This window comes from Rhinichthys klamathensis, unplaced genomic scaffold, assembly GCF_029890125.1.
Source record: "Rhinichthys klamathensis goyatoka isolate OS25496 unplaced genomic scaffold, OSU_Roscu_1.1 h1tg000014l_1, whole genome shotgun sequence".
Classification (NCBI taxonomy): Eukaryota; Metazoa; Chordata; class Actinopteri; order Cypriniformes; family Leuciscidae; genus Rhinichthys; species Rhinichthys klamathensis.
The window spans coordinates 2,957,784-2,979,492 of record NW_026606566.1 but is presented as its reverse complement, the minus strand read 5'-3'; the positions used below and the strand labels follow the sequence as shown (position 1 = coordinate 2,979,492).

At 37.3% G+C, this 21,709-nt stretch overlaps 1 protein-coding gene across 1 annotated transcript; it reads right to left on the bottom strand.

Moving 5' to 3' along the window:
* Nucleotides 1–924: 924 nt before the first annotated feature.
* Nucleotides 925–13,514, bottom strand: mrps22 (mitochondrial ribosomal protein S22). Its single transcript, XM_056271193.1, has 8 exons — nt 13,356–13,514; nt 12,379–12,536; nt 12,090–12,254; nt 11,488–11,631; nt 11,329–11,412; nt 9,142–9,287; nt 6,670–6,778; nt 925–1,146 (listed from the first exon to the last, which is right to left on the bottom strand). Exons 1-8 carry the CDS (start codon nt 13,483–13,485, stop codon nt 1,057–1,059), a joined length of 1,026 nt encoding a protein of 341 aa, XP_056127168.1. The 5' UTR covers nt 13,486–13,514; the 3' UTR covers nt 925–1,056.
* Between the last annotated feature and the right edge of the window lie 8,195 nt (nt 13,515–21,709).

Genomic DNA, 21,709 nt, shown 5'->3' with positions numbered 1-21,709 from the left:
AGGAATCCATAGATACCACAATTATGATTTTCTGACAAATTGTTCAAAAGTTATTGGTCAAAATAGCAATTGTTCATATCTCATGACCCATAGGTGGCGCTATTCCCAACTTTGGCATGGGACCTCAAAACATGCTTCCGATGAAGTGTACCAATTTTCGTTTCGATTGATCAAACTTTGGCCGAGATACAGCCTCTTAGCCAATTTTGGGTGGACCTCGTTAAGTTTGCGACATTATAACTTTTTTTTTTCCAGTATAACAAAAAAATCGGGAACAGTACTTTTATGCGGCTCAGTCTGAAGATCATTTGAGTGCATGTTTGGAGAAAATTGGACAAAATTTGAAGGAGTAGCGAAATAACTGAATACTGTACATTTCAAAATGGCCACTACTGTAATGGGCGGGGTCTTAATGTAAGGTATTGGTTGTGATCAGCATGATGAGTGGAATCAGGTGTACTAAGTTTCATGTCTCTAGATCAAAGGGTTCAAAAGTTATAACCATTTCAATGTTGAATTTTTGAACTGGTGGTGGCGCTATAGAGTTGGTCCTAGAGGGTCAAAAATTGGTCCAATTACTATTCATTAGCATCACTACAAGTGTGCCAAATTTCATCATTTTCCTATGTACGGTTCATAGGGCTGCCATAGACTTCCATTTGCGGAAGAATAATAATAATAATAATAATAATAATAAGAAAACCAACAGATACAATAGGTGCCTCTGCACCTTCGGTGCTTGGCCCCTAATAATCTGATATAGCGTCTCCTATAAGATGTGCAGAGCCACTGCTCTAGGAGTGTGTGTTTGAGGTGGACTGCTTTTCTGAGCCGGGAGAGAGACAGCTGTTCTGATCTCTTCATTTGCTCAACTTGGGAAAATGTGAAAGAAACTGTGGTGATATTTAAGGAAACTGAGACATTCTACACAAAGATTTCTTTATTATGTACAGAATGAGTAGGTTTCAAAACTCGACATGAACATTTGAAACAATATGACAGACACTTCCATCCATGATAAATGTTGTTTTCCCAGAATTGAACAGTTTGATGTGTTTAAACAGCGCTCAGTGCTTTAGTCTGCTCGTAGTTCTGCACGGCCAGCTCGATGAACCCGGCTCTGTTCGACTCGTGCTGGGCGTAGATCTGAGAACCAGAGGGGAAGAAAGAGAAAATGCATTGTGTGAGGATGCATGGGTTTTTACTCGCAGACAAACTGTTCACATTGTTCTTTTTTATGTTAAAAACAGCTTTTATGTCTTATAAAACTGATATGTTTAGTTTTGTCTGATGCGAGAGTATACAGGTCGAAAAATACACTCGAAAAATTTGAATATCGTGCAAAAGTTCATTTATTTCAGTAATTCAACTTAAAGGGTGAAACTAATATATTATATAGACTCATTACAATCAAAGTGAGATATTTCAAGCCTTTATTTGTTATAATTTGGAGGTTTTCATAAGCTGTAAGCCATAATCATCCAAATTATAACAAATAAAGGCTTGAAATATCTCACTTTGCTTGTAATGAGTCTATATAATATATTAGTTTCACCTTTTAAAGGAGAACTCCGGCGCAAAATGAACCTTTGGTCTAATAAAACATTGGTACCTAGTCAACCGTTCTCTGAGATTTGTTTTCATGATAATCGAATGTAAAGAGTTTTATCTCTAAAAACTGTTTAGCGTATAATGCTAGTAATGGGGGCATTTAATAAGTTAAAAGAAATCGCTAGTTAATACCGCTAACAAGGCTCACAGTAACATAATGAGGGTCCCTACATGCAAAACGAAGCATTGAGAACTTTGTAAGTGTACAGACCGTTTAATAAGAAGATAAAGATAAAGACAGTCCACTTCGTGTATACAGACAGGAGCCATCTTTGGAAAACAGTCTCGACTAATCAAACCACGAACGACGTGCTAAGTGAGCTGAACTGTATGAAGTTCAGTGAACTTCTGAACTGTATGAATGGCGTTCGTGGTTTGATTAGTCGAGACTGTTTTCCAAAGATGGCTCCTGTCTGTATACACGAAGTGGACTGTCTTTATAAAATATCTTCTTATTAAACGGAGTTCTCCTTTAAGTTGAATTACTGAAATAAATGCACTTTTGCACGATATTCGAATTTTTCGAGTTTCACCTGTAAACTAGGAGTATAATTTTTGTGTATAATTTGAACTTTTTCCCCTGCACTGACAGATTTTTCATCATTTATAACAACGCTTCCCAGCCATTGATGAAAATCGATGTTTTCACTGTTATATGGCAGGGGTTATTACTAATCTACTGTAAGAGGAAAAACACAGGCAATGCAGAAGCAGAAACAAGTGATATATGTAAAAATAACACGATCATCAACATTAAACTGCATATAAATCAAAGCTAATGCTACTGAATGAAGTGCCGACCCAGGACGAGCTACAGGACTGTGAAGAGTTGATGGACTCGATCTACTCGTCTGTGTTTTGATCATCGTTCTGAATCCCATCCGGACGAATCTTTGACAAAAATGTGATTTTCAATTTTTTTTTGTTAAAAACGTTGCTTTTTTTTATTATTGAACGCACCCATATTAAAGTGTTGATTTAAGAAAGAAGCATGATGCAAGAATAAAACAGTTTTTTGTTTAAAAGTAGAGGATCTGTTCTTTCTTTTGATATCTTGCATGTTCAGATATTCATGCAACAAAATATTCTGAGAATATTTTTGTGAAAATGATCACAATACTGGAGCTGGCTGGTAACTTCTTTTTAAAAACGCTGGCAGGGAAAGAGTTAATGATGTTTCTAAAAGTGCTATTTATTGTTTTATGCGAGTATAATTTTGCTTATTTTAATTAGCAAAACAAATCCTGAGAAACTGGCTTCCTGTCACAGGGGTTAAAGGGTCAACGGTTGAGCGCAGTGCGCAGTGATCCTGAACCGTGACTAAACCCCGGCCCCTCATCAAGTCTGCCATGCTTTCCTATTTCCTCCCAAAGAATCGAATATACACACACATTAAAACCTGTCACTCGCCCATCTCTACCAAATCACTGGTGGCACTTTCCACCTTCCTACACTGCGCTCTCCCTGGATGAGGTCCAGGCGTGGGTGAAAGGTCTGATGTGAAGTGACGTGCCCTGGGCCTGACCCCTTCTTCCCTGTTTCCAGAGCTCATGTCAGTAATGTTCTCATGTGAGAGAGACGCACTCAGCCGATTCTGAGCTGATTTAGCACACGGCTACTTGAGTAAATGTTTATAGTATATTTGTGGATAAATGTACGGCCTATTTAACACTGTAGTATTATAGTCTGAGGTTGTCTTGCGTCCCTTGTGAAGGTTTTGGGCATTTCAATTAAACATTTATTATAATATTTATTTATTATTTTACTATACAGTCCCGATCAAAGATTTTGAAAAGAGGAGCTCTTTTCCAAAACGCGATAAACGCCATTTTTAAAAAAAAATTAGTTTGTCATGTCATTTTGCTGTGTTCTGAGCCTATTCACTGCTCCATCAATGTTTCATGTTTCGTTTAAAGACATTTCAAGCTTTCTATATAGATATATTTCTCATGTCTGTGAGGCATACGCTGAATTTCGGTTAATTTATGATGAGATGCGCACCAGTTCACGTGCAATGCAAGTGACCACGCCGGCGCCTCCATGTCATGATTATATTGTCTACTTGCTTCTTATTTATTAAATCCAGGCCATTGGTTGATGAAAAAATTATTAAAATTAAAATACAATTTATACAAAACGAAATTCACTTTAAAGAAAGGCTTTCTACAAAACAAAACTTAATTAAGTGGCCAAAATCATCCATTTTTGGATTTTTCTTTTGTGGATTTATAGCGTTTTGAAAAAAAAAAATTACTTTGAATTTATCATCAACAATATTGTTGTTTGATTTAATAATCATTGTTCAACATGTTCAGACTGAGGGGAAAAAGAACATTTTAACAGGCTAAATTGAATATTCACAAAATGTGTGGGTCTAGGTAAAAAAATAAATTTTCCTGAATACTATTGAAATGGATTTATCGCGTTTTGGAAAAGAGCTCCTCAAATATATATATATATATATATATTTATGTTTTTGAAAGGAGTCTCTTATGCTCAAAAAGGCTGCATTTATTTAATTAAAAGTACAGTAAAACAGTAATATTGTGAAATATTATTACAATTTAAAATAACTGTTTTCTATTTTAATATATTTTAAAAAGTAATTTATTCCTGTGATCAAAGCTGTATTATCAGCATCATTACTCCATTCTTCAGAGTCACATGATCCTTCAGAAATCACTCTAATATGATGATTTGATGCTCAAGAAACATTCCTCAATATTATTAGTGTTGTAAACAGTTTTAGTTGCTTAACGTATTTGTAGGTCTCGAAGGTCTTGAAGGCATTTATACTCTGTCTTGGTTTCAGACTAAGAGGACTCAGGATTAGTTCAAGACCAGTCAAGACCCCAACGTCGGGATATCAGTAAATTGCCAGTGCATTGTCTGGTTTATTTGTTCACATCATTACTGTGACTTGATGCAAAACTCAAATGCATCAATAACTTATTTCTAATTTGATTTCTTTTGTTACGGTTGTGCCGGGTCAGAAATGAATGGGGAACGGTGTCAAAAATGTAAGAAAAATTTATACAAATGCCCAAAACATTCAAGATTTGAAAAAAAGTAGCTACATGTATGGGATCTTGGTTTTTATATTATAAGATATATAATTAAGCAATATCACAAGAGGAAAAGAGAGCCGTTTTCATGAATATGAGCACGACTGCAAGCGTGAAATTGATTTTAGTTCATATTAGCCGCGTTTCCACTGTCGGGCCAGGGCCGTGCTAGTGCGTGCCAGGGCCAGTCGCGTTTCCACTGTCACTTCCGGGGCTTGATCGGGGCTCACTTGGGGCCAACGGCCAGGATTTCTGGCCCGTCGAATACCTTGGGCCAAAGCGGGCCAGCTCAGGCTAGAGGAGTGGTTACGAACAAAGGCGGAGTTTACCTGAGTTGAGAGACAGGAGCGCCGATGGATTCTGTCAGCATTAAAGACTTTTAAAATGATTTAACTCAATTTCATTTTTGAATAAGGCACTGTTTGTGATCCGATGTGGATTCTGATCACCGTATAAGGTAGAAATATTTATACGCGATGCAAAAGACTATGTGCGCTTACCATTACCATAGTAAACCTAGTAAAACGCTTGAAGATACGCAGTAAAAAAACATGGTGAACGCTTGAAGAAATCAGACCAATCATAAAGGCTATCACAATCATGTTTTTATTTTATCTGTCAGTAGCCTGTCTCGTCTCTTTATACCGGACTATCATAAAAAAAGCAACTTTTTTTTCAGGAGCTTCCTCTGTTTCTCTGACTGAAAATATCTGTAGCCTACTGGGAGTCGAGACTGTGCTAACGCTCCTCAGGTCGTATTTTTGGTGGCATATATTCATAGAAATTATCATTCTTTCTAAATGTGATATATGTCCTGTAACTACCAAATAAACAGAAACAGCCTCAACTGAATAAGTAAAGTGTGTCCTCTTTCTTTTGTGAAATAGACCTAACGGTAATTTATTTCTGTGTGACTAATGTGCAATTTTGACAAATTAATTCATTATGATCAATGTATCACTTTTGATTGTAAACCTGTGGTAAAACATCGATGCTTGGGTTTTAAATATTCAAGTAAACAACAAAAATGCCAGCAAACGGCCGCTTTTATCATGTTTGTTTTGCGATGCACGTGATTTCCAGTGATTTCTTTCTGATTAGTTTTCTGATAAAACTTCCATTTGTTGGTGAAATGATGGGTTAGTGTGACGTTGTTCCAGAGAGGCGTGTTACGGGCGTGTTTTAGTGACGCGCTGTGGAGATTCTGGCCCGACAGTGGAAACGCAGGCCCGGTGCTACTGGCCCGAGGCTATTAGCCCGGCACGGCCCGTTTAAAGCCCTGACCCGACAGTGGAAACGCGGCTATTAAGTGTTGATAATATTGATATTCTACTGCACACAAGGCAAATTTTTCATCGGCTGGGATGTGTCGACTTTTTGTGTTGTTGTTGTTGTTGTTGAAGCCAACTCAGGATGCCAACGATCAACATGGTTCGTGAAGTTAGTTGTATTGCCAACATGCTTGATTTAAGTGTGGCAGGTTTTACACACCATGCAAGTCTTATCTAGTTTCCCATTAACTTCGTAGAATCCGAAATGTGCCCAGATGTCCGCTTTCCAAGCTTTGGGTGCGTTTTTGATTTCCCGTCTATTGGGGTCATCTCCCTCCGCATCAGCCATCTTTATTGTTTTTATTATGCCCCCGGAAGTAAATTAAACTTCAAAAATGTATTGTCCAAGGCCAGAAAATAAACAGTGACATAATCAATTATGGCACTTTGCCGCATCGATGCTGGATCGTGCAGCTCCCGCATTGCGATGAATCGCTGAATCGATTATTGTTGACACCACTAGTCTTGAATTGGTCTAAGTTTAGTTGGTCTTGACAACAAAAGACATAGCCGGTTGGCTTGGTTCATGGCTTATAACACTTTATAGGCTTTTTTAAAATTCCTATGGGGAAAAAAAACTAACGGCGCCAAGGAAACCTTCATTCCGAACCATGATATGCAGTTATGTTTGAAGTGTATTGTGTGATTGAGGAGTTCTGCACCTTCAGAAGGTCGAGGTGCGTGGCCTGTTGTCTTTGAGCGTCCTGCGCAGACTCACTCTGAGGATGAACCAGATGAAGCAGACGCACCAACATCACCGCATCCGGCATTCTGCAACCATGACAACATGCGCATCACACACACACACAACACATTTTAGGGGTCGGCTGCAGAAATCTGAAACGTGCATTTCTCTAACGTCCTTCATGGAAACTAGTCCTGTCAGAATAGGGCTATAGCCATATATTTGCCATTACAATACAGGCGAATTTCTCTACTACTTCCACAATTGTATCATAAAAACTATTAAAAAAATACACATTATTATTATTATCAGACATGTGTGATACGCTCAGCCTTGTCTGTGTAAAGTTATATCCAATCTGTCAGGTCATGTTAGAGCTGCATGATTCGGGATAAATTGAGAATCATGATTTTTTTTTTTGATTCTGAACAGAAGAAAATAACATTTAATTTACTAGAGGTTCTGACTGTTAATTGCTACAATCTTTTTAAAATGCTTAATTAATCTGAATGAATTATTTAAAAAAGGGCCAGGGTTTGAATGAACGACTCGCATAACTTCACTTGTTTCATTACTAGATAAACGATTCAATGACAAATAGGTTTTTTACATCACTTGTCGCCACCTACTGGTGTAAAGATATAATCGATACAATCGCTGAAGTGTCAAGTTTCTTTCAAAAGCTGATTTGCTCTATTTAGATCAGATATCAGTGTTTATATCCCAACTATAAACTTTTATCCCAGTACTTCTGTGATCATATGAATGTTTGTAACACTGAAATAATGATACTGTGTGACTGAAAAGACTGTTTTAAATGACTGCTCTCTTTGGGTCCGTGGCAGATCTGAATGTTCGCTGTGATCGTACCGGTCGAAGGTGAATCATTGTCATTCGGATTAAGATGGCGTGGGAGCTTGAACTGAGACTGCGATCTTTTAACGTCAGCTCTAGTTCATGTCATGACAGTGTAAACCTGATTAACCCAGAAACTCTCGTTATGACACATGCAAGGATTCCAGAAAGGGATGTGATGACACTATTTATAAGGCAATTTTTACATGGAGTAAACTTTTCCCTGTTGGAAATCAGGGATGGAAATTAACTTTTTTGTCCACCGGCCACTGTGGCTGGTGGATTTCAAAATCTACCAGCCACTCAATGTTTTTACCAGCCACTTTCTTGTTTTTAACCGACAATGTGTAACTGCATGTGAAAATTAATACTACAAGAATACTTAAGCAGGTCATTTAATCTCAAGACTCAATGAAATACTGACATTTTCTCTTTCTCTCACCCTCGGCCTCATCCACCTAATCTGTCATTTATTTTTGTTTTGATGATAATTTGAGCCAGCCTCCAAAAGTAATTAACCTGTCCTGTGATTTTTTTTTCTCTCACACAACACTCTCCAGACACGGATTTATGAGCTATAGTATGTTGGTTGCCTTTACATTAGAATAATATTTAATATAATCTAGATATGAAATGGAATAAATAGCATTCAATACAAAATGAATATGTCTCATATATTGAAATCAAGTTTTATGTGATAAAATATTTGCTTTGTTGTGCATTAGAACCACATCAGGCATTTAGTACAAAATAATTTATTGAAGCATCCAGATACTTCACCACGTGACAGCAGCTAGGCTCCTGATTGGTTAACGCAGTTGACGCTAAAGTTGAGATTTTTCAACTCGGGCGGCAAACGCGAATTCGCGTCAAACGCGTGAATGCACAAAAGCACTCAATAAAATCATGCGCGCGGAACACGTCAGACGCTCGAACTTGCCGCGCGAATGAGGCGTATTCGCATCTACCACGGTGCGCTCTACACCTCATTCGCGCCGCAGGAATTTTTTACGCGCGTAACGCGTCTTTGCATTGACTTAACAATGAAATCACTCGCGCCAGACGCTCTATTCTCGTCTGGTGTGAACGCACCATGATGTTTTCTCTGCAGACCTCTACGCCTGCGATGTAACGCCACATTTTGTTTGAAGGTGTGCCTCCTCTAAAAGTGTCCGCCGTCCGGGTGAAACAGTATGCTATTTTTATTTACCCGCCACGGTGGCCGGTAGGTGAAGCGAGTTTACCCGCCACAACACAAAATCACCCGCATTTGGCTGGTGGCGGGTGCTAATTTCCATCCCTGTTGGAAATACATCTACAAAATCAGTTTAGCCACCTTGAAAAGTGGCAACACCTCAAGAAAATGATTTATACATCTTGATGATGACAATAAACATTGCAATGGAATACTTCATGTCAATAAAAGAAGGTTAGTTTCTGGTTTTAAACTCTCCGGTACGCCCGTCACATAGACTTTCATTGCAAGTGCATCACTCCAAGCCCGTTTTCGTTCTTTTTTACATAAATCAAAATAATTTTCTGTGGTAACTGTCAGCATTTCCTTTTTGATCTCCACACACACACACATACTCACAGGTCTCTCTGCAACATGTCCACCAGAAGGCCATCGATCCGCCGTCCGTTAGCCAGATGCCAGGCCAGACCACCGAAGAACCGTGTGGATCTGAGCACGTCGTATTTCCCATGCTTTTCAATGTCCTCATAAGTCAGCATTAGCACCTAGTCGCACAAGAGCACATTACTATTATTAGTCAGTCCTTCCACAGATATAGAGGTTATGTGTGTGGCGTCACTGTCGGCTGGAGTGACTGCGGTTACACACACTGAGTGGCAAAAAGACTGAGCGGCAGCATTAACTTTCACCGTGAATGCCACGAAAAACACACAAAACACATCTCAAACGGGAAAGAGCTTTGAGATTGACTGTATAAATAGATATTTGATAAAAAACCTGAGGTATATTTTTAAATGAAAGCTTCTGAAAGCTACAGAACACAGAAGCAAATGGATCGCTGCAGTTCACAGAAACATCGACTCCAGGCAGCGAAATGTGGATTTGCAGTTATGAATTTAGGTGTAAAATCATACCCTATATATTGTATTGTTATATATTGTATTTGACAACATCAATTAAATATGTACCATTTTATATCCTCCATAACCTTTGATATAAAGATGTTTTTTTAAATAAACACTGACAAAAACAATACAAGTTTTAGGGCTGGACGATATATCGATATATAACACTGATATCAGTGATCCGAATTTAGACCTACCTATATTGTATTTATATAATTAAAGCGTTCACAGGCAAATATGCTGTTATGTATTTCCCTGGCGTCGAAATCAGGCACACTCAAAGTCAGGAGACACGATTCATCGCTACATATGTCAGTATCCATGGATCACTGGATCTTTGGTAAGTTGTAAGGAACACTATATCAAATCCAACCTTTAGTTTAACCTCATCCTTCCCTCAGGTCATTTTAACCCGAAACTCTTTTATTTTATTTTTTATCAGAGTGATCAAAATCAGAGGGGTCCAAGACCCCAGGACTTTTGTCACACTTGAACCACGAATACACACAAAAAACACTGAATCGATTCAAGGAGTTTTGTGGTTGAAATTTAAAAAAGTAACAAATCCTTCACTCGCGGGTCAAACTGACCCCCATAGGAATGAATGGAATGAGAGGAATGCTTCAGTACACATAGAAAAACATAAAAATGCTCAAAATTAAAATAAAATAAAATGCTAAAACTTTACCATTTTTATTTTATTTTATAATGTCTACATGTGTATCTGACTTCATACTGAAGAAAAACTGACTTTAGGACCCAGCGGAACAGCTCATTTACTCATCTAGTGGCAAGGGTCATGAAATATCATGTTATATTATTATTTTTTCACAAGAGGTCGGGAAAGACACCCAATGTAAGATATTCTGAGCTGAAATAAAAGGTTTAGGCATGAAATTGTGAGGAATGTGCTTAAATTACTAATTATTTATTGATCAAATCTAGTAATTTAAAGGTTAATAAAAAAAAAAACATAAAAAAAAATTCATTACAAAATAGAAAGAAATATTATCAAAATGAAATAAAATAAGCTTTCAGCACAGAAAAAAAAAAGTAGTATAATTTTATAAATTTAGACCCCCCAGGGAAAGATGTGTTACCAATTGCGAGGGAAGGATGAGGGTTAAACTGATAATCGTTTGTTTTACTCACGTTTTCGCAGTTTCCTCTATTAACTCACTGCGGGAAAGTGACGTCAATGCAAACCCTCCATTGCCACAGCAGTTTACAGAAAATATGTGACGAAACCAGAGCGCTCGGTTACACTTTATTTTAAGGTGACGTTACACTCTATTTGCTCAAACAAGCACTGAGTAATATGAATGAACAACATGTACTTACTATAGAGTTACGGTTAGGTTTAGGATTAGTTACTTGTAAATCTGAATAATTTAGTGTTATTGTTATATTAAGTACATGTAGTAGTGTGTAACTATGTCACCTTAAAACAAAGTTTCAAGTTTGTTTTAATTATATAGCACATTTAAAATCAGCAAACACAGCTGTTCAAAGTGCCGAACAACACAAAAAACGAGGAGAAACAGGGCAAACCACACTCACGACGATGTTACAGAGCACTTTTCAACAAACAGAATAAGATGTGTTGATGCACTGGTACAGCATCGCAAACCCTTTGCTTTCTTTATAAATGTGTCTGTCAGCAACACACAAAAAAACTCACATTTTTAAATTCTGCAGAGTCTGGCTCAAATTGGGCAACGCAGTGGTTTAGCACATCCTCGTGTTTATCCTGGTCAAAGGCCACCTGCACACACACAGAAACAAACACTCGTCACAAATCAACACACACACACATCGGCAACATCTGCACTCTTCATACCCTGAGGTTTTCTTCTTTAAAGATGGCTGGTGGTGTGACCCTGCGACCCTCTTTGGGGAAATAGACTTGTATTATCCGGTCTCTTTCGTTCCATGATGCTTTTCTCAGGGTCCCACTGGGCTCTCTCACAGCTATGAATCTTTCCTTTGGGATTTTGGTGAGAGAAACAGAAACGCCAACAACACGAAAGATAAATAACACCGAAACAGATCTCTCTGAAATCACATTAAAACATCAGAAAATGATCAGGAAATTACAGTAAATAAAGTATTGCATTACTGGGTTATTATCCTTGAACAACAGGAACGTTGAATAATTATATTTAAAACCAATGTAAAATGATATACGTGTGTGTGTACTGTGTATAATTATTGTATATATTTAAGAAATATTTGCATGTATATGACGTATATATATATAAATAACACATTTTTCTTAAATATATACATGCATTTATATATACAAAATAATTATACACAGCACACACACACATATATATTATGTAAACACAAACTTTTATTTTGGATGTGATTAATCGTTTCACAGCCCTACAACACAGATATGCTAAACCTGGTTATATAACAGAAAGCCTATTTTCTTACTCGATGCGGGACGTTAAAGTTGATGTCTGTGAACACGTATTTGGCAGTGTCCATGCCTTCTAGCATCCGATCTTCAGAAAGCACCTCGTCTATGGGCTTCCTCTCAGGCAGGACCGGGGGCATCTTCAGCAAATGTTTCGCCTGTTCCTCTGCTTTCACCACAGCCTACCCACGAACACAATCAAGACTGCAGCGTAACTGTACAATCATATCACAAACCATATCTCATGCTATACTGAATCCCTTTCCATTATATCCTGCATCTCAAACCCTCATCATCAGATCTCACCTCCTCTAATTCTGTGTCTGTCATGAGCTTGTATTGAGGTGGCATTAGCTTCTGTCTTAAGGGTCGAAACACTTTCTTCAGATCCAGACCCGTGATTTTGCTCAGGATGTCTTGAACCTCTGTATCTGTGAACTGAGCTTTAGGCACATCCACGGAGCCTGGACGGCGAAGAAAAAGAAACATCGATTAACCTCAGTAATTATCCTTACATGCTAAAGTGCCATGGGACATCACATGGAAATATACTACAGTAGTCAACATTTGAAGTGGATCAAAAAAGTTCATCAAAGTTGTCCTAAGACAAGAACGGGTATGATCCACTTCAAATGTTGACTACTGTATAATATTATTGATATACTTAAATAACCATATTCAAACAGCATTTATAGCACACGTATGTCTGCAAGATGTCTGTTAAAGACCACTTCATCTGGAAAGCATCTGCTAGACGTCTTTAAGATGTGTTTTACATACACTGATAGCACACGTACATCACGGAGATGTCTATTTGATGTGCGTATTTACAACTGGAAGACGTATTTTTTTAGTGTTTGCTCATCTGCAATACGTCTATAGGACGTTTCTTGTCAGATGTTAAATAGACGTTTAGAATGTCTTTAAGACGTTTATGATTTAGAATGTAAAACTGACACATCTTAAAAACATCTATCAGATGTTTGTAAACAGATGCTTTCCAGATGAAGTGATCTTTAGACATCTTGCAGACGTACGTGTGCTATCTGAGTATTTACATGGCATGAATAAAAAAAATCGAATAAGTATAACAACATCAAATCGATGACAAGGTCATCGTACTGTACTTTTTCGTCAAGCTTGAGCTCTAATGACTCTAAAGCTGTTTTACATTTAGTTAACCACACGAGACATGAATTACAAACCGTTAATATACAAGGTCAATTCTCCACTACTGTAAAGCATGTAATCGTAACCGTCACATTTCCAGTGACTGTACTTACTGCTGCGAGATGCTGCTGATACACAAAACATTCGTGTTGTGGTCTGCAAACGCGAGTGCACCTTTTTGTCTACACATTTAACGCGAGAGTAAGAGTTTACTAAACGCCTTGCAACACTGAGCGCGGCCATGCTGTAAGTGGCATCATCACTGCGGTTGAGTGTTAAACTTTCACCTTTCAGAGAGGCACCGGGAATGCTGGGAAATGTAGTCCAGGGACTTCTCCTCTCTAACCGTAAAGTATTTTAGCATATGCGGCATGCGCAATGACGTTTTCATACAAAATACGTAAGTAGTACATACATACATAAAAAAAAAAAAAAAAACATTATTCATCCATTTCTTACTACCAGTGTCCTTTTAGAAACAAATAATTTGATAAGTAGCCTAATATAGGCTATTATTAGGAATTGAATGACTCTACAGAAGTATTCTTTCTGAGTAACAATAAAAATTACATGACAAAATGAAGCATGTATTGACACAGCCAGCATCTGAGAGGGCCAAAACAAGATCACGTGTATGTCTACCATTAATAATAATAATAATAATAATAATAATAATAATGATAGACCAATTCCCCATCATACGGCGCATCGATTATGCAAAGCTACCCACAACACAAAAGAAGAGATGTAGGTTCATTAGAATAATAATAAAAAAGCCAATATGTTTGTTAAAGTGCAGTTGCATGGGTAAACAAATATGCCTACATATAACAAATATTCGGGGAAAAGATTAAAGATTAAAGGTTAAAGCCCTGTACGTAGAAGCGCAATAGCTAAGTTATTAAGTCGGGGTTGACTTACCAGAATCGAGTACAGAAACCAACCAGACTCGTGTAATAATTTAGAATAAAGACTCTTTTTTTTTTCCATGAGGCCTACCATGAAACAATTTTTTTATTTATTTTTTTATTTTTTTGCGCATGTTTTTATAATGTATTATTTAGACGACAAAATATTGGTGCAGAGGTGAGCCTGCAGGTGAATCTGCTCCAGTGTGATGCAGGTTTAGAGGAGCAGGGGTCAGTCAGCAGAGGGCGCCAGAGGCTCACACTCACCCGTGCATCAGGCGCAACCACCACTGAACACATCTGCATACTCACAAAACACACAGCCTACACACACACACGCAAATAACGAGTAAAGAAGATAGAAAATAGAAAATATTTCACATTCCAATGTCCAATGATATTTCCTGCTTTTTGAACTTTAGCTAATCTAATGATTAAAAATATATTTTTATGTGCACACATCATAAAACAAGATATACTATCAGCCGTGGTTTTATGATCATAAAATCAGCTCTGTTCACTGTAAAAGCAATTATGTTATTACAGTAAGCAACCTCATGTTGGACACTTGCTGATGCTTGCTCATATTTTGCTCGATTGCTCGATGCCCCATGTTGTCATTTTTCATCTGTTTTGTAAGCAAATATAAGGTAATTGAAAAATATCTCCACATCCCAACTACATAATGCTGATGTAAAGCCCCACCCCTAGATTGTGTTTGTTTGTTTTGACACTTTTGGATGGGAGCTGCGTGTGGCTCACATAATGCTCATTTGATATTATTGTTTATTCATTTATTTAGAGTTTAGGATGTCAGTCTGTCTCACCACTAATAGACTTATTACTGTGTGTGTGTGTGTGTGTGTGTGTGTGTGTGTGTGTGTGTGTGTGTGTGTGTGTGTGTGTGTGTGTGTGTGTGTGTGTGTGTGTGTGTGTGTGTGTGTGTGTGTGTGTGTGTGTGTGTGTGTGTGCGTGCGTGTGTGTGTGTCTGTGTGTCTGTGTGTGTCTGGTTCAATATGGAGACAGCTGTTGCTTGTTGAAAGGGTAAGTCTTGCCTCTGGTGACTATCCTACACCATTAACATGTTCACACACACACACACACACACACACTGGTCTGCAAATCATCATTTTATTTTTTCCAGGTTTTTTTTTTTCTTTGTTTCGAGAATTTTGTAGAAAATTCGTTTATAGTTTTGGGACAAAATTTTACACAGACAAAATCCCCCTTCGAGGACATTCACAGTTGTTGTTTTATTATTTTTATTATAATTTACAACTGCTGTAGATTTTCTTTCCGAGGATGATTTAGGGTTAGGGTTAGGTAAGTGGCCTATACACTATTTGAAAGGCTGATTTAGCTTTAAATCTACTGAAATCAGCAGGGTTTTGCATTTTACCAGATGTAATCATCGCTGCATTAAACTCTAGTCTATGTGATATCCTCACTGTTAAAGAGACACCTTTAATGTGTGCGCATTATTAATATATCTTTCATCAGCTGAGTTCAAAAGACCTTTATTCTGAATCTTATCCATTGCTGCCATCCATCACTAACACCCATACACTCACTTTTTGTTTGTTTCACTATATTACAGAGGGGTTTTTTTACAATTTTTTTTTTTACAATCGCTAGGACACATTTCTCAATACTTAGGTCACTCTTTCTACACTCTTCACACTGCAGTGATCACAACAGCAGTCTCTGAGAGCTAAACTGAGGATCATTTATCAGTGCTTTGTCACAAAACAGAAAACTGTAATGAGGACATCCCATAGAATTCCACTCACTCAAAAAAATGATATGTTGGCTTTACTTAACTTTTTTATGTAAACAGGTTCCACCGGTTCCACATAACTATGTTTCGTTAAACAAACATACTATGTTCATGTAACTTCAACATCATGGAATTTGGTCATTTTAAGCGACCCAATTAAACTCTGAGCTAAAGAGTTAATTAAGTGAATAATTGAGTGATGATTGAGCATTATTGAAGACACCTGATGTTATCAAGCAGAATCTCTGTAGGAGAAAACCGGAATGTTTAAGTCACCATTATGGAGATAAGTATTTGTTTTAGTTGGGCTCTTGACCATTAACTTATTAACTTTAGATTTTGTTTGGTTGCTGTACATGAATTATAACAGCCAGATGAACAATGAACTGAGGAGATCTGATGGTGTTGGTTGTGATTTAACATAATCATTATTTCACAATCATTTGACCTTAATCACTGAACTTGTATTGAACCCAATTTCTGAGTTAAGTTTACCTTACTGTCATTGTAGAGCATACTATTTTTAGCCTTTTCAATGAAATTCAAATGATCAAATCAAGAAATAAAAAATAAACTTCTTAAAAAATATCCTGAGTAGGCACACACAGACATCAAGAATCAGCATATGAATCTCAGCAATGGTGACAAACAGATCATAAGCTCATTATTTATTCATGCAGCAATGCATGATGGGAGCCATGAATGAGTTTTGATTGGTGGCACCCAGAATGCACTGCAACATGCTTTATAATTGTCACCATTGTTGAGATTCACAGGCTGATTCTTGATGTCTGTGTGTGCCTACTCAAAAGATTTTTTAGGAAGTTTCTTTTTTATTTATTGATTTTATCATTTAAATTTCATTGAAAAGTCTAAAAATAGTATGCTCTACAATGACAGTGCTGCTATTATTCGTAAGGTAAACTTAACTCAGAAATTCGGTTTAATATAAGTTCAGTGACTCAGGTCAAATGATTGTGAAATAATGATTATGTTAAAACACAACCAACACCATCAGATGACCTTTGTTTATTGTTCATCCGGCTGTTATAACTCATGTACAGCAACTAAACAAAATCTAAAGTTAATAAGTTAATGGTCAAGAGCCCAATTAAAACACACACTTATCTCCATAATGGTGACTTAAACATTCCGGTTTTCTCCTTCAGAGATTCTGCTTGTTAACATCAGGTGTCTTCAATAATGCTCAATCATCACTCAGTTATTCACTTAATTAACTCATTAGCTCAGAGTTTAATTGGGTCGCTTAAAATGACCAAATCCCATGATGTTGAAGTTACATGAACATATTATGTTTGTTTAACGAAACATAGTTATGTGGAACCGGTGGAACCTGTTTACATAAAAAAGTTAAGTAAAGCCAACATATCATTTTTTTGAGTGCTGTTTATGTCAGGTTAATGATATTTTCTTTTGCCTTTAACCATAACTCTCAGAAACTGGTGCAAAACACTATTTGATTACACTTTATTTAAAGGTGACGTATCTACATTGTACTACTTACTCAAATCAGCACTGAGTAATATTAATTAATTATGTACTTACTATAGAGTTACGGTTAGGATTTGGTTTGGGGTTAGTTGCTTGTAATTATGCATAATTTACTGTTATTACTATAGGAAGCACATGTAGTAATGTGTAACATGCGCCACCTTAAAATAAAGTGTTACCCACTATTTAAACATAAATATGATTTGACCGATTTATAATTGAGGTCCAGCTTAGTAGTGGATGTCAAACACACACACACACACACACACACACACACAGAAACACACAATGTTTTTGCTTACCTCAAGGGCATCCAAGATGTGTCTTTGTTTCCGCAGTAGTTTCAATTTTGATATTTTTAGGTCAAACCGTTCTTGTCTGTCAGTCATATAATGCAGGTCTATGGTCACCACCTCAAAGAGCATGCACAGAGAAGTCCAAATTAAACATGATTAAATGACTCGTAAATGTAAGTACACATTGATGGCCTAAGACACGAAACGAGCGGTTTGTGTGAGAAAACGAACAGTATTTATATCGTTTTTACCTCTTGTAAACATAGCCACGTCCAAGTGATCTGAGGGCGCGGGCGCTTCGGTCTTTTCCCGCAAGCGCCGGAAGTGATCTCTCGCGCGTGTACGTCACTCATTGTTTACACAGAGATTTCGGAAGTGTTACCTTTCACTGTGAAGATCTAAACATATTTAGATATACAGGAAATCGCAATGGAAGACGATTTCGATATATCAACAGACAACGTTGATTTTTTTTCGCAACCGCGCGAGAGATCACTTCAGGCGCTTGCGCAGACCGAAGCGCCCTCAGATCACTTGGACGATAGACCTTAGACCTGCATTATATGACTGACAGACAAGAACGGTTTGACCTAAAAATATCAAAATTGAAACTACTGCGGAAACAAAGACACCTACATCTTGCCCTTGAGGTAAGCTAAAACATATCAAGTGAACTATCCCTTTAATTTCGGAGAGAAAATTACTCAGAAGTGAGCTAAGTCTGTCAAAAACCTTCTCATTTGTAAAACAAACAAACAAACAAAAACAGTATAAAAATAAAGTAAAGTTTTATGATTAGGGTTAAGGGTGGCCCTTGCATACTTAGTCCGAAATTTTCGTAGGCCTATGTGTTGTTTCGTGTTCGTGATTCGGTGGCTCTGAATTGTCAAACACCTCTCTGCACTATCCCCCATTCAGTAAACGTGTGTGTATTGTGTGTCCAGGAAGGCCAGAGCTTGACCCAGGATTGCCCGCTGCACAGGGAACGTGTGTGATTGTGTTATTACACGTGTGTATGCACACAGTATTCTACATAAAGACTAATCCAGTGTGTGCTTGTTTTGGTTTCTATACACTATAGGCAAAATAATTTGGATTCAGTAAAATGGAAAGATGATTGTTGGTGTGCTGTGAGCTGTGAGTGTGTGTGTGTGTGTGTGTGTATGTGTGTGTATGTGTGTGTGTGTGTGTGTGTGTGTGTGTGTGTGTGTGTGTGAGGCAGCTTCAAGAACTGGAGCGCTGGTATTTCTCCGTCCAGCGGGAGGGAAGTGAAGGAGAGATTGGGAAAGGGCAGAGTGACACTCAAGCTCTGTGTGCTTTCCAGAATCACTCGTTCTTGTTTTCCCTTATCCTCTTATCACAATCACTCTACACCGCCTTTCCGTTATAGTTATGCTTTCTTTTAAAAAAAAAAGCAATCTTGCAATCTTTATTAATGCTGCATAATTGTTTGTCAGTGATATAAAGGTTCATTAGAAGTTTTGTTTGTTTGTTTCACAATAAAAAAAAAATCCTAAAATTAAAGTAATGTTTAATCAAGGATATATCATTATCTCACTGCCCACTTCAAACACTAGTACACTACATTGTAGTCACCTCTCTATGACCTCACAAGCCTGCATGATTAATTAAGCATACAAATTGTCATCTCATAAGCAATTTTTAATTCAGTTTTTATATTTTTTAAAAAGCAATTGGTCTCACATTTATGCCTTTGCCCCAAAGCAACCTTGATTCAAGGTACACATTTTATCAGTTCATGCATTTCCTGGGAATCAATCCCATAACCTTGGCATTGCTTAAATAGTGTGAATAGTAAGATTAGTATGCCTTTCTAAATACCACATAGTTTTGGTTGTTGTCTCAACTAACCAGCCGCTTGTTCTTGTAAAAGAAGCTTTATTTGAAAGTTTTCACCAGCCCTATACTTAAATAAAATGAACACCTAAATAAACAGTTTGGGTAAAAGATTTTAGTTACACTTCATTTTAAGGTGTCATTGTTACAGTGTAATTAAATATGTAAGTACTGAGTAATATTAAGCAACTACATGTACTTACTATAGAGTTACGGTTATGATTTGGTTGAGGGTTAGTTGCATGTAATTATGAATAATTTACTGTTATTACTACGGTAAGTACATGTAACATATGCAACAAGGATACTGTCAAATAAAGTGTTACCAAATAAAATGTAACCACAGCTTTTTATTTCAAATTTAAAGTTTGCTAATAGATATGTTGATGTCCCGTGATGTGTTGCTGGTCTTGTTGTATTTAATGTTGTTGCTCAGTCGGTTTCATGTGACGTCACTGTGTGACTGTGCATTTGTTGCAACGTAACATTTACTTCTGTTTCTAAAGCGTGATAAAGTGATATCGCTGTTTGCTTACATTTTACACGGACACTTTTAAATGAATAACAACATCAATGAAAAACAACAGTTTTAAAATAACTGGCTAATGACAAAAACCTGGTGCCGTTACATTCATTCAGACTGGAACATCTCACCATATTGTTTTATTTATTTGTATTGAGACCAAATCCTTACAACAGCACAATAACATGTGGCAGTTTTATATAAGTTACTGATATACATTGATGTCAACATCTGCAAATGTCAGATTTGTCAATATCTTTGTTGACTCTTTTGATTTTTTTTTTTGCCTGGTTACAGATCAAAAACATGATCAACATTATTTCTTCATTTGGATTGTAAAATGTTTTTGAGTTCTCTGCCGTTGTTTTCCTTCCACTCCGTTATAAATACGGTGACTGTGAGAAAAAGGGTCCCGTGACTGAAACCAAAGAATAGAAAGTCACTGTAATTCAGAATCAGGCACTATATCTACACACAGTCACACACAAACACCGTGTTACACACACTCACACTCAGAGACAACAGTAGGAAGACTGTAATCACCAACAATACAGGAAAGTACTTACTAATACAAACACACAGAGAGCAAATTTAGCCGATGAATGAGAGGGACTCTAAATATAGGCCTCGTTTTAATGCTGCCTCATTCTCACAGGCCAATCAGAAACTGCGGAAAAGATGCTCGTCGATCACTGTCAGCTCCAGACACTCTGGAAATGAGTTTACACACGCAACAACACAACGAGTAAAACAGTGGTGGACTCGCATCGTTTCTGAACACACTTTTGGCAATGATACTTCTTATCACAGAAATTGCTCTCGTTCACACACACACACACACACACACACACACACACACACACACACACACACACACACACACACACACACACACACACACACACACACACACACACACACACACACACACACACACACACACACACACACAGCAGCTGGATCTCAGCAGTGCACAGTGACCCTGATGATAAGCTCAAACTGTACTTTTACTACACACACACACACACACACACACTGATAATAAGACAGCTGTGTGGAGGAGACCTTCATCTCTTTCTCTCCCTCCTCAGATCTCTCCTTCTCTTTAATCGTGCTGTCGGCAGGATTTATTTAAAAAGTAGTGGATTTTTTTTAGTGGCTAAACAACATGTGCATTTTGAATTTAGTTTTGCACTTGTTATACACAACAAAAATATAATTGTGACAAAATGATTATTCAAAAATCCATCAATTTTACAAACCCCTTGTCACTGGGATGCTCCACGTATCTTGGGGCGTGAGAAGGACAACACCCTAGATAGCAGAAATTAATACAGAAATTAGTTTTGCATTAGCAGAAGAGTCAAAGATAAAAACAAATATTGTCTTTGGTCTTGTCACACACTTTTGGTCCTGTGGACACTTTCAGTCTATTTACTGTAATGTGCCTCCTATCAATATCTGGTTAAACATAGAACATATATATATGAATTATACAATTTTTGTAATTTTCTTAAAGTTATGAAAATTCTCACCACTGTGTCAGTAATTTAAATTTTTAACATTTTTGGAATAAAATTGCACACTCCTTTGT

What these genes read in the sequence shown, in the direction of transcription:
- mrps22 (XM_056271193.1), bottom strand. Translation starts at nt 13,485, where the DNA reads ATGGCCGCGCTCAGTGTTGCAAGGCGTTTAGTAAACTCTTACTCTCGC. An exon ending in ATCAGCAGCATCTCGCAGCA is followed by an intron (nt 12,537 to 13,355) that starts GTAAGTACAGTC and finishes TTCGCCGTCCAG; the next exon opens with GCTCCGTGGATGTGCCTAAA. An exon ending in ACTTTAACGTCCCGCATCGA is followed by an intron (nt 11,632 to 12,089) that starts GTAAGAAAATAG and finishes AAAATCCCAAAG; the next exon opens with GAAAGATTCATAGCTGTGAG.